Below are 13,298 nucleotides of genomic sequence, written 5' to 3' on the forward strand. Positions count from 1 at the left end.
TGTATGTTACTATCCGCAGCACAAACATACGTTTCCTCAGTCATAAGATGTAAACTTGTGCACTCATCACTGATCAGGGTATTTCCCGTCTCTATTTCAGTGCTCACTCTCTTTTCTAAATTTGACCGGTGTTCTGACGTCATGACGTAGTGCTTCGGCGTACTGCTTGACCAACCAACACAAAGTCCGTCAGAACGGAGAAGGGCTTTAACAGCAGCACAGCTACTAACTGCTGCTTCATGTTACAAAGAACAATTTGACACAATTAAGACCGGGGCACACTTATTGTGGATGTATTATTTTCCTGTTGATTTACGCAAACCAAAGAGACTGATAAGTAACTCCTCGGAAATCCCCGTTTAATCTCGGGTAAGCACCGGTTTTTGTCGAAGCGATGTTATTGTAGCTAAAGCTAATGCTAACCGCTTGGCCATGTTGTTGATGTTCTTTTGTTTAAGTTCATAAACTTTGTTCATTTACTATATCACAATGTCTTGTTCGCACACTTATTCCATAAATAACTTATTTTATGCATGCAATAGAAATATTTGATGTCAAGACTTGAAATACCGAGTAATTAAAGAACCGGCTGCTGTATTGTTTGTTTTTAGCTGTTTGCTAACTTTTTGCTCAGTAACGCTTGCGTAATTTAGCCTGTTAGCTGTTGTTTTTGCGTTTGAATATCCCATTGAACATTATCCAAATTTGAAAAATGTCACTTATTTGTTTTCTAGGTTCGGTGTCAATAAAGTATGTGCTTTAGATTAAGGCAAGACTTTTAGGCAATATATAATATCACCAAGATCATAAATCTTCATTGACACCGTGTTTGTACTGAGGCACCAGATGGTTACAACGTCTGCTACTTGTATGTGTTTTACTGAAAATCTTCACACATTTGCACAACAGCTGTGAAACATACCGTTGTAGCGCAGCAGACTAATATACAGGAAGCAACTTGTACTTAAACATATCTCCTCACACAAATATTTTTTTAAACCACTTGACTTATACTATGAAAATCAATTGTGGGAAATTGGTGTGTTTAAAACAACATAAACAACGTTTCTCCAATATTTTCAAAGATCAAGAATTATAGAATCAGTTGCACAGTTGAGGTGTGTTATTTATTTTTGAAGCTGTTTACTTTTGTGGTTGATAAGTCATTGACAAGTTTCTTTACATTAGTATGCCTCAAACATTTAGAGATTTAACGTCTATATAAAAACACTTTAAATAAAAAAAGTTTCTTCTCTTTTAATATTAACTTGAGATGGTATTATATATTAAATGCATTTATTTTTTTTATATACTTGTGACTTTTGACATGCAAATATTTGAAATGTTAAAATGGCTTTGCCAAAGGTGTGTTTAGACATGTGTTATGGTGCTTCTTGCATGCTATTGTCTGGCCTCCTTTTGAGTCAACATTCATTATCCCACCTCAGAGGCTGCACCACCTAAGAAAAAACCCAGAGGCTAATGATTCTGAGATATTTATCTCATAGGTCTATTGTTGCAGACTCTGAATAACAAGCTGAAGGGGGTTTCAACCATGGCAATGAGTTAATGACATTTCTGAAATACTGAAAGTAAAGGGTCAGCTTTGCCCTGAAGTCTCTGAAGAGTCTAAGAAGACATCTAAGAAGCCTGATGTGAAATGATACTGAACTGTCCAAAGATTCAGTAAAGGGCACATGTGAGGCTCAGTAACAGAATACTTAAAGGCATAGCCTGCTCACGTGTGTTGCGTCAGCTCGCTGCGTTGTGCATCTAAGGTACACAGGATAACATAACACCAGTATGTTCTGTGATAGCTTTTGGTTGCACATGCTTACCCAAAACAGTGTTGTTATCATGGATGTCTTTTCAAGGTTGTGGATCACTTATTATTTGCCATACTTTCTTTCAGGGTCCAGCACATCAAACCCTTTCCCCTGATTGAAGAAGCCACAATCTAAAATGGATAACCTTCATCCACATTGCTTAAAATGTATCAACAGAAGATGTATGGTAAGACCAGAAACAGGTGTTTCATGCGACCTCATGTGCTGCCCTCTGGTCTGCGGTGCTGTTTTCCACACATGCAAACTTGAGGAGCATCGTTTGCTGTGTCCGTACGAGCGGCTGTCATGTCTCAACAAGGAGTTTGGCTGTCCATTTACCATTGCAAGGATCAGAATGGCCCAGCACCTTAAGATCTGCCCTGCCAGTGTAGTCTGTTGTACCATGGAGTGGAACCGCTGGCCTGTCAGCTATGCCGATCGCAAGTCCTACGAGAACCTAAGCAAAGACTTTGATGAGGTGGAGCAGCTAGACATGGCTTTGGCCCTGCAAGATCAGAGGATGTTGTTGGAGTCCTTGAAAGTTACCACCACTATGTCAAAATATGGAACCATGGAGGATCGTGATGAAAGTGAGAAGATGGCTATAGCGTCAAGTTTGCCAGAAACTGTGTTAGATAATAAGATGATGGAAATGGAAGAAGAGCCTTATAATGAATTGTATAGTGCCTCACTTGAGGCAGGCAGAAGTTTGGCAGTGGCCTTGGACATTGTCTCTAGTTCTAAAGACATGGATGTCAATGTAGGAAATGTAAACAGCAAAAAGACTGATAAGAAAAGAGTCCTTCGCAATAGACAAAATGGTGATAATCATAATGTTTATGTTGCTGAGGGAGGTAGGAATGTAAACATGCAAGAGAGTGACTCTGATTCAGAGTCTGAGCTGGGAGCAGTAGGTGGAGTGGATTGTGCAGTAGGGACAGACGGAGAAGAAGATGCTATCAGCTGGGTGGAAGAAAATGATTTTGTCGAGTTGTTGTTTCAGGAAAAGGAAGAAATTGTTGAAGAGCCAATAGATAATTCTAACCCTTCCTGGCCAGAGATGCCTCGGGACTTGGTGGGTCTGAGACCTCCTGTGCCTCAACAAGTACCTGTTGTACCCCCAATGCCATTCCTCCTGTCTGATCATGTGAGAAATAACTTCCTGCATTACTTACCCTCCGAACTCAGGTACAGGTGCTTGGAGCGTAAATTCCATAACGTTGAAGTCCTTAGAGGTATAAGTATGTTTACATTCAACGGTCGACGGGCTGTCCTATCAGACCCATACTTGTTTCGAGCAAAAATGGAGGACAAGGCAGTTGACACATCTGACCTGGAGGTAGCTGATGATCCCATGGGGCTACATGGTATTGATCTAATCACTGCAGCTCTGCTGTTTTGTCTTGGTGATTCTCCAGGGGGCAGAGGAATTTCAGATAGCAGATTTGTGGATGGCTACCACATTGATTTTGGTACGCAGACTTTCTCCTTCCCTTCAGCAATTCTAGCAACAAACACAATGGTGGGAGATATTGCATCAGCTTCTGCCTGTGACCACGCCAGTCCACAGCTATCCAACCCAAGTCCCTTCCACACACTCAGATTAGACCTCATGCTGGAATGTGTGGCCCGATACCAAACCAAACAGCGCTCCATGTTCACGTTTGTGTGCGGGCAGTTGTTTCGGCGAGATGAGTTTTCATCACACTTCAAAAATGTTCACGGTGACATCCATGCTGGTCTCAACGGCTGGATGGAGCAACGCTGCCCTTTGGCCTACTATGGCTGCACCTACTCTCAGAGGCGTTTCTGTCCCTCTGTCCAGGGCTTCCAAATCATCCACGACAGGCACCTTGGCTCTTTTGGAGTTCGCCCCAATCTCCCTCTAAATAATAGGGAAAACCATCCAAGGAAGAACCGATACTTGGATTCTAAGTGCGACCAGTTCAGCTCCCTTCCCTTTGAGATTTTGCAACATGTAGCAAGCTTCCTGGACAGCTTCAGCTTGTGCCAACTATCCAGAGTGTCACACACCATGAGGGATGTGTGTGCCAGTCTGCTCCAGATGCGAGGCATGGTGGTAATGCTGTGGGAGAAAAAGAGGCGGGCTGATGGATCTCTGTCATGGCAGATCACAGATAAGGTAAATATGTTTATATTTTTTTTACATAAAACGTAACCTCTGACATCAGTACAGAACATCGCAACAAGGCCAATATTCTTAATAGTTTATTTCTCTATTCCATTGAACCACACAACACTGGCTGACAGACATGAAGATCGTAAAACAGAATCTCACGTTGACACATTGGTGCCAGTTGAAGCTGCAGTTGATTTAAAAACCCATTTGTATTGCAGAGTTATATGACCTGACAGTAACGGTTGTTATAACAACCACGTGGGGACAAATGAATCAGTGTAAATGAGACTTTACAGGTGACTGGTGTAGCTAACTTAACAGTAATAATGTGGGCTATTTCTCTTTTTTAGGTGTGGCGTTTCAGCACTGCTTTCGGCACAGTCGACGAGTGGAAGTTTGCCAACATCGCCAGCATGGCTGACCACCTGAAGAAGTGCAAGTTCAACACGATCACTCGGCGGGAGGAGGCTATTCCTCTGCCCTGCATGTGTTTCACCAGAGAGCTGACAAAAGAGGGACGGTGCTTGCGTTCAGTTCTCAAGCCGGTAGCCTGACGTGGACCGCTGGACGTTTGAGATGATCAGCACTCAAAAGCTAATTTTATCCTCCAGTGTTTATAGTGTTTACACAGGCTAGTCTCATCCAGCCTGAGAAGGATGGATACCTCCTGGTTTGATGCTGATCTTCGTATCATGTTGGTAAGAATCACACCTACAGAACGAGGCAGATATTTTGATAGGTCAAAAGTAATACTTTTGTAAGTTCCGATAAATATTAACAATGTTGGTCAGAATTGGGACAAGCAAATTTAATTGGTTCTTTTTTTTCTTCCAATGTAGAGTGGTTCAATTCACCACTGTGTGGCAGTTTCACCAATATTTGACATTCTGTACATTATTAGTAGTATCTTTTTTTTTACTTTTTATATCAGAGTCAGTACTGTGCTTCACTGGAGTTGAGAGCAGAGCCTTAACTTGTTACACACTTGACTTTGTAGTCTTGGTCGAGAACATCTCGTTACGATCTCTTAACTGAAGCAGGAACAGTTTACTGGTGTTTTGCAGAGCTTTACATTATAGCCTCATATCCACATTCATCATAAGTGTTTGCTGCTCGAGGCTGTTGGCATAGATGTACCTTTTTAAGACCAGCCACCGACCGCTGCTGAACTTTATCGCTGTTGTTGCTGGGTTTAACAGAGTCCATTTAATAATTAAAATTATCAGTAAATCTTTTCCTGGCTTTTAGAACACTGTCCTGAGATAAGGTGTAATGTTCTAGTCAGTTCCTGTCTGTTAATTGAAGGTTTATCTCTTCTTAGAGAACCCTTTGGTAGAACTATCTGTTAGAATCAAACTGGGATTTTCTATGTTTAACGTTTCCCCAGAGACATAAACAAATAGGCAGACTTTGAAAAAAAAGTGCAAGATATACTTTGCTAAGAGACAGATCCCAAGTTTTATTACATTATTAAATGTTCAGACCCATCACATCTGGATCAAATCAATAACTGACTGTGTTACGAGCACCTTTGTCAGCATGTCTAACAATAGCATCTTCCTTTTCATGTGACCTCAACAACAGTTTTGTTGCTAGATAGTGTGGTCGTCCCCCTGTTTTCTCACTTCTGACTCCCATGCTGGTCTGTGGGTCAGAAGTGAACCATAATTATCACCTGTGTTTCCGCAGCACAGCAATGCATTATCTACCACCACCACCACTTTGAAAAGTAACCAGCAACTATTTTTTTTATTTTCTCTGAAAGTCTAAATGTAGCTAGTACAAACAAACACTACCTGATGAACATCAGAGTCCACGAGTGGCTGTGGGTAGTGATGACCTCACAAACCCCTGCAGGTCAGGCGTTTGACAAGAACAGGCACAGGCACAATTAACCTTCATTTAAAAGCACCCTCACCTAAAGCTACAGTAATTATCCTGTGTGTATGCACTACAGGTCCACTGTGTTGATGTTTGTAGTTTCTTGGTTGTCTCAGGGTTGTAGCTCGTAACTCTTCGTCTGAGTAGATATGTTGGTATGTGTGTGTGAACACAATCACAAATCTTACACATCAGTTTCCTGATTACTGTGTGTATTGTACCACACCACTCAGTATTAGCCATGTGTGTTTGTGTTGCAGTGCTGAACTAACCATTGACACGTTTGGTGTGTGTGTATGTACGTGTGTGTGTGTGTGCGCGCGTGTGTGTGCACGTGCACCCTAAAGGCTTCGGAGAACCTGATAAAGACTGCTTAAGTCTTTGAATCAGTTCTAGACTAGGCATCTGCAACGTTTAACACCAGCATTTTTTATCATAAAACCACTAAATACATTTATTCAAGATCCACACAACCAAGTCAACCATTTAAATTAAGTCAGCAGTGTATTATATAATCTTTTAAATTCACTCATTTTACAGAATTATTTCAAATTATGCAGCGGAAATATTTTCTTTTAGCTGTTATTAGAGGAAAGACACAAGATGCCGTTTCCACGTAACAAATTCCAACATTGCTCCCTCTGCTGTCTAAGGTAGAAGAGGACAATTGTTTCAATCTTGATTTCTGTAAGAACACTATTTGACTAATTTGATGTATTAGTCAGAAATATTTTTTGCAAAGGACAGTCAGAGTCACTTTGTTCCATTTACAGTACATGCAGCCAATGCCAAGAAGCTGAAGAGCCACGTGTTGCTTGGGACACTTTTTATTAGAAGCACCGAAGCACCTAAATGAAATTCTTAATGGTTGACAATAAAAATGTGTGTAACAGAGCAAGCAGCAGAGTGTGACCTATTAAAGTGACACGTTCCACTCTACGTCCAACTGTTAGTTTAAGGACAGTTATTGCTTTACTGTCCTAAAAAGTTGGATTGCAGAAACCTTTGCTTTCAGATAAGATGTAATCTGTCCTCAAATTTTTCTGTATCCCTGTACCTGAGGGTGAATGTTATCTTCTTGGTTTAAATGTATTTTAGGATAATCTGATTATTGACTAGGAAAATGTTGGGGTGTTTTTTATTTTAAAGCCTGATGTGATTAAACTAAACTCTCTTTTACACGTCTACATCTTGAGGTGTTGCTGTATTTCAAAAATATTTTTACAGGTACGTTTTGGTGTTTTTTGTGGAAAAATAATAGTTGGATGATTGATTTGCACATGATGGCATGTACTGTAAAATGTAATGTAATCAGGACATTGGGGGGCGCTGTTTACTCAAGCAGCAGTATTTTTGCTCTCGTCGTGTTCTGCATGTTTTTGGTGTCTGGGTAAAAAAAATCACTCCGTACAGTTTTTCATTCAGACGACATAAAATTATTTTAGTTGTTAGAGTTTTTTTTTAATGAACGAACTTTATCCAGGGTCGAATGGTGTTTTTTTTTTTTTTTAAAGTGTTAACATTCAATCAGCCTTCAGGACAATTGTATTTCGTCACTTTTGTTTTTACAACACTGACATGTCTTTGCAGGCACCTGGAGTGTATGAACATTTTTTCTCAGTATTATTTGTTTTCACTCCGTGTGTATGAAGTGTGTGTGTGTGTGTGTGTTTTCCCACCACATGATGCCAGCTTCATTTGTTTGACTTTTGAAGCATTTTAATAAAACAACCCTTGGTTTTTAATATTGAGTTTTTGATTATACACTTACAATTCCTTCTGCTGTACACTGAAAAGAAGAACTTTATTGGTACCAATTTGGGTATTCTCGTGTTAATGGCAGATTTGGCTTCCCCCGGCAGGTGCCGAGCATGTGGTTCCTCAAGTACCGACTTATAAAGATATGCTCTAGGTGAGGCTCGAACTCACAACCTCGGCATGACTCTGCAGGTTACTGTCTTATAAGTACCGCGCGCTGACCGATTGCGCCACTAGAGCTCGTAGAAAGTATTTTCTGGCAGATTCACTTTCCGTCTTCACAATTGACTTCGCGTCCGGTTTCCCAGCAATTTCTAATTTCTTAGATAAGCTCTTCTGATCCTGATTTTTTAAAACCAAAACTATATCGTTCTATGGCAAATACATGCAAAATATTACAAAACACATTTAAATTAACTAGCCACCATCGATATAATTTTGTCGTGGTTAACTGAATATTCAACAATTTTGATTAAAAAACAACACTTAATGCTGCCCCTTTTCCTACCTCTAGGTGGCACCAGATTTCCACATAAAAATACTGTACTTGTTATTCCGTAGATATTCAATGTTGTTTATGATCCTTTTTCTCTCTCCTAGAAAGCAACGATACTTTCTATATCTAATTTTTCTCTATAGTCATACATTATTTTTATTGTTACTTCGTTCATACTTTTTTAGATCTAGCTTTTGTTTTAACTTGTAATTTTTTTACGTAATTGGGTTTTAAACTTTGGACTAATACCTTTAGTTTTTTCCATTGCACCTGATAAAGAGTTAAAGAAGGGTTATACATAATACCACCCTACTCCGCTATGAAAGGTGTAATGCGCCTCCTCTCAGCCAGTAAGAACCAGTCTTGTCATGTGAGTCGTTAGCATGTTAGCCAGACCCGGGTAACATAGTTTCTAAGTACTCTGTTTATTCTGCACATGTGATAATTATATATATATATATATATCAGACTCTGATTTTGCAGTGTTGTGATTTTGTAGTGTGCCAAAAAAAAAAAAACCAAACAAACCTAAAAACGTCTATTAATTATACGTTTTCAAGTCAGTTAGCCAAGTTAGCCTAGCCCTGACGTAGCGATGTCAGGAAATGACATCATGATGTGATCTAAGCTGTGGAGCACAAATGAACTCAGAGGGCCAGCGTTCAAAAACCGCATGTTATTTTTAGGTTATATACACATTTAAAATGTTTTCTGTTTGTTGTTCTCACTGTTTAGGAGGTATATGTACAATGTATTACTGTTGTTAGTTGGGTTTTAGGTAAACTTTAATGTCGAATACCTAGTGGTAACACAGTTTCTCACAGATTTTGATCTTGTTTTTAGACAACAGGATGTTGCATTAGAGCAGCAGAGCATAACATAATTCAGCTGTTGTACATCTAAATCTTTGACCAAAGCTAGAAAATAGCTTTTTGCCACCAATGGTTTAGAGTTTTGCTGATTCATGCTCATGAGATGTAACTCCTAATACACACAGAACATTTTAATTATTTGGAGAAGTACAAAGAGATAATTACTTTAAAATTTTCTGTTTTATACCAGGAGTGGGGTTCGAACCCACGAGGACTATTGTCCATTGGATCTTAAGTCCAACGCCTTAACCACTCGGCCATCCTGGTTATTTTTCAGACCCTGAGTTGTTAATTCATGATGGCAGTGATAAGACCAGTACCAATGGGATTCTATTCTGTTAAACTAACGAGACAGAGGGATGGGCCTGCTGTGCAAACAGAAAGTCATCTGATTCTTTTGTCATCTGAATGAACACACATGCGTTTGTTAATGTCTTGGTAAACCGGCCCTGTAATACAAATATAATTAATACGGTCAGTTTGTTTTTTAGGAAACATAATGGAAGCACAAGACGGATTTGTCACTGATGGTGGATTTTGAAAATCATTGAGCCGCAGCTATAGGTTGAGATAAGCGCACATGAAGATATGAGCTGAAATATTGCAAAATATGCAATCAACACCATAGTAGCAGACCCGCCCAGCTGACCACAATAGGATTAGTGTTTTTCATTCTGAAAATGTGTGAAGCAACAGCTGTCCTGATAAAGAGCAGTATTTTAAATTCTGGTTCCTCCCCATCACTGAGAAATCTTGAAGTCACATCACGCTCATCTCTGTGTTGTTCTTAATAACACTCTGTAAATGCAACACCCATATCTGACCTAATAATTTATTTGCACTTGGACATGTGGTTTAAAACCGGCTGAGTGAAGAAGACAGTTGCTGAAAGATTTTATTTGGACACATCTACAAGCGCTTATGCAGTTAGAACTGGCGGATTATACTTAAATAAATACGCATAGACCAGTGTACACCAGGAAAATATATCATTGGTAATCTTAAATACTTGAAATAAAGTGCAAACGAAACAAACTAACAGAGCAGATGACACCTCTAGGTAGATATTTAGGTGGACAATAGTCTAATAGCTTAAAGCACTGGGAAGACTGGAAGTAGTTCAGGTTTTTGTGTTGAAACCATAAAGTCTTATATCAAACAGGGGGTCTCATTGACAAAGACATATATCTGATCCTCATTTTGACAACTAAAGTTACACTTAGCATCAGTTTAACCAATGTGGAAAAACTTGGTCTTCTTGTCCATTATCTTCATTATCTTTGTTAGCACTAGCATAAGGACATAAACTTTGTGCATTTTGAAAAAAAAACAGATTTTGTGGAACTTAAAAGTTTGTCTCCCTTTATGTCCCTTGATGGTAGTTGAAATAGGTACTGAAATTGTATTTGTATGGTAATATTACAACTCTTATCATCTTGACATCTTGAAAAAAGTTATAATAACAATAACAACAAGTTTTATGTTCAATCTCCAAACAATGTGAGGTGAAAATGAGCTAAGAAATGAAGGTGAAAGATAAAATGTAAACAAAGGCAATCTCTTGGGAGAAAAAGAGAAAGGGAAATAACATAATCCCAAAGATTAAAAAATAACTTCTCATTTTATGACAGTTAAAGGAGCTTTCTCATCATTGACCTGTGTTTTGGTCCTCAGTCAGTTACAGCAAGGGAAGCACCAGCAGAAGAGTTTCTTGCACGGATTGTTCTTCTTGTATCGCACAGCCTTCTTGACCTCGTCTGAAGCTTTCATGACATAATCCTCGGTGGCGTTGACGTTTGCTTCAATGTTGTTCAGCATGTCACCCTGCTCCTCCACCAGCATAGCCATCTGGGAGAAAAGGTCATGAATGTCTCTGATGCGACCCTCCAACTCTAGAAGCTCCTTGTGTCGGTTCTCGATCTCATTCAGAGCCGACCTGGCAGTCTTTCCTTCCAAGAGAAGATTATCTGAGAAGACGTTCCACTTGCCCGTCTCAATCATCTCGTCTATCTGCTCCATGGTCACCTCTTTGCCCATGATCTCTGCTTGCCTTTGTATGCGTGTTTTGCAGTTCTCCCTCTGGGCCATCTCTGCTTCATTGTACTCACATATGGCATTGTGGAAGGTGCTGGTCAGAGATATATATTGTGAACGCACCATGCGGGCTGTAGCCGATGAGGGCCCCTGCTCCTCATCCAGGTGCTTACAAAGCTTCCCCATCTGCTCTAGCCGGGCGTATAGAGAATCCCCTCTGGCTTTGATGTGTTTTCCTAGAGCGTTGGAGTCTCGCTTGATGCTGCTGATCCTCCTGACGGACGTGAGAAACCTGCTGTTCTGCTTCCCCAGGCGCTTCACGTCCTGCCTGAGCAACTGAATCTCCTTCCTCATCACCTGCGTTTCCCTGTAGATGCTCTCTATCAGGTCTTCTCCCTCAAATATGATAGCTTGCTGCTCCAGTTGTTCCTCATCCTCAGGATTCTCCTCACACCTGAGCTCCTCCTCATCCTCTTCTACTGAAGAGTTGGGGATGAACGTCTGCAGCTCCAGCAGTCGGTCTCTCATCTTGCCTGAATCAGGAGTCATGAATCTTTACTAACTTGACAAAAAAAAAAACATATATGGAAGTTATACTATGAGCTAATACAATCTTTTTGCTTAGCTTTTAATGGTGCGTTTGCTGTCAGTAGCTAGATGTCCAAACCTCTTGTATGATTTGTAAAATGCTTTGGCTGGTCATCAAAACACCAAGGACACGTTAGCATGCAGCTCAAATCAAGTTCATAACCTTTGGTCAATGTCAGAAACTATGCAAAGAGCTGGCTAAGAAAAATAATTTCCACTAACCTGGTACCAAGTGACTGAAAAAAAAGGTTTTAAAAAACAATGATAATCTATCTGACACAGCAGTGACTATCTTCTAAAGAAGGCTGGTGAGCTACTTCCTGACTCTGCTTCATCACTGCAGCCTCGGACTGACTGAGTCGGGGTTAGGGTCCGCTGATGATGTGATTAATCTTCAGTCAAGATAAAAATCTATGAAAATGTATTCTTTCAACTCAATCACAGTAAAAGCTTAAAGCAAAATACAAATACAATACAAAAGTATAGCTGTTTCTATCTTTTTTACTGTCATTATATTACAGTTTTATTTGCCTCAAATGGTTTCTTAAATAGTAACAGCAGTGGAACTCAACCCCAGTCTTTGGAGAAGTGCTTCATAAATACACAAGTCTTGCTTGAGGAATGTATAAAGTCACTTTGGGGTTTTGAAAAAAGTATAAAAAAACATTAAACAAAAGATAATAAGTTAATTTTACCTTGTTCTTTTCTCCCCCAGCGATGCTAAAGTAACCAAGTCACCGCAGCAGTCAAACTCATTTCCTCTTTTTCTCTCACTTGGAGGCCAAGGTTTCAACATGAAGATGAGTCAATAGTTTTCAGCAGGTCACGCTCACACTTCTCTGCTTTTAGTACTTCTCCTTTACACACTCATACACACACACCCATACACGCACACACATCGCCATAGCTTTAAACTGACAGATTCCCAAAAGCAACAGGTACTAATGCGGAAGATCACACCTCCTCTGCCTCCTCCTCTCTGTACTCCTCAGCCAAATATCAGATGTTGTAACAGTCTCGCTCTCTCTCCCACTCTTGCACTGTTTCTCTCTCTCTCTCTCTCTCTCTCTCTCTCTTCTCTCCTCTCCCTCTCTCTCTCTCTATTACTCTTTCTCTCTCTCTCGTGCTCACTAGTCAGAACCTGCATGTCATAATTATACATCAGTGCTCTTCAAACATCTCTTGGTTTTGTTATTATTTTCTGAGGTGTCCTTTAGGTGTCATTTTAATCTTTAGTATGTTGTTCACCCTTTATGTAAACAGTAAAATTAAAAACCAGAGTAGGATCAAGTCATTGTTATACAAGTCAAAAGAAAGTTTCTCTCTCTCTCAAATCTTTGCTCTCAATTCCTGAGTTAAGTCCCAAGTCAAAACTGAAAGTCTTAAGGCCTGCACATTCAGCTTTGAGCTTTCTTGACAAACCTTTTTTTTTCAAAATTTGATCTTGTCTGTATGTTTATTATCAAATTTTAAGAAAACTCTTTTTTTAAGAAAACTCTTTTATCAAAATCCCAATCTTTTGTCAAAATCCTAATGTTGAAAAGTGATGAATTGTTTGGCATTTAAAAGAAACATCTTGTCTGCATGTTCCTCATCAAATTAAAGCATTTGGAGGAATGTATTAGATTTTTTTATTATTATTATTATTTTTTAATAAAAAAAATCATTTTTGGTAAGAGAATTTTTTGGTAGAATCCAAATTT

The 13,298-nt window shown here is 39.5% G+C and overlaps 2 protein-coding genes and 2 non-coding genes across 6 annotated transcripts; 1 reads left to right on the forward strand and 3 right to left on the reverse strand.

Moving 5' to 3' along the window:
• Positions 1-163: 163 nt before the first annotated feature.
• fbxo30a (F-box protein 30a) lies at positions 164-10,367 on the forward strand. The gene is made up of 3 exons (XM_008312064.3): positions 164-369; positions 1,913-3,969; positions 4,317-10,367. Exons 2-3 carry the CDS (start codon positions 1,963-1,965, stop codon positions 4,518-4,520), a joined length of 2,211 nt encoding a protein of 736 aa, XP_008310286.1. The 5' UTR covers positions 164-369; positions 1,913-1,962; the 3' UTR covers positions 4,521-10,367.
• On the reverse strand, positions 7,752-7,845 carry trnai-uau (transfer RNA isoleucine (anticodon UAU)). The gene is made up of 2 exons: positions 7,808-7,845; positions 7,752-7,787 (listed from the first exon to the last, which is right to left on the reverse strand). It is a non-coding gene; the product is annotated as a tRNA-Ile (tRNA).
• Positions 9,158-9,240, reverse strand: trnal-uaa (transfer RNA leucine (anticodon UAA)). Its single transcript has one exon. It is a non-coding gene; the product is annotated as a tRNA-Leu (tRNA).
• Positions 10,368-10,559: 192 nt separating the features above from the next.
• stx11a (syntaxin 11a) lies at positions 10,560-13,151 on the reverse strand. 3 transcript variants are annotated; one of them, XM_025056969.1, is made up of 2 exons: positions 12,291-13,151; positions 10,560-11,540 (listed from the first exon to the last, which is right to left on the reverse strand). In XM_025056969.1, the coding sequence occupies exon 2, from the start codon at positions 11,533-11,535 to the stop codon at positions 10,648-10,650; it is 888 nt and encodes a 295-aa protein (XP_024912737.1). In that variant the 5' UTR covers positions 11,536-11,540; positions 12,291-13,151; the 3' UTR covers positions 10,560-10,647. The 3 variants fall into 3 exon arrangements, with proteins under 3 accessions (XP_024912737.1, XP_024912734.1, XP_008310274.1); XM_025056966.1 differs by having other exon boundaries at positions 10,560-11,565; positions 12,291-13,150; XM_008312052.3 differs by having other exon boundaries at positions 10,560-11,569; positions 12,291-13,144.
• Positions 13,152-13,298: the final 147 nt, after the last annotated feature.

The sequence above is a fragment of the Cynoglossus semilaevis genome, chromosome 1 (genome assembly GCF_000523025.1).
Source record: "Cynoglossus semilaevis isolate Cse_v1.0 chromosome 1, Cse_v1.0, whole genome shotgun sequence".
Classification (NCBI taxonomy): domain Eukaryota; kingdom Metazoa; phylum Chordata; class Actinopteri; order Pleuronectiformes; family Cynoglossidae; genus Cynoglossus; species Cynoglossus semilaevis.

Coding starts and splice junctions, on each gene's coding strand:
- stx11a (XM_025056966.1), bottom strand. CDS start 11,556: ATGACTCCTGATTCAGGCAAGATGAGAGACCGACTGCTGGAGCTGCAG.
- fbxo30a (XM_008312064.3), top strand. CDS start 1,963: ATGGATAACCTTCATCCACATTGCTTAAAATGTATCAACAGAAGATGT. Junction 3,970..4,316: donor CATGGCAGATCACAGATAAG/GTAAATATGTTT, acceptor TCTCTTTTTTAG/GTGTGGCGTTTCAGCACTGC.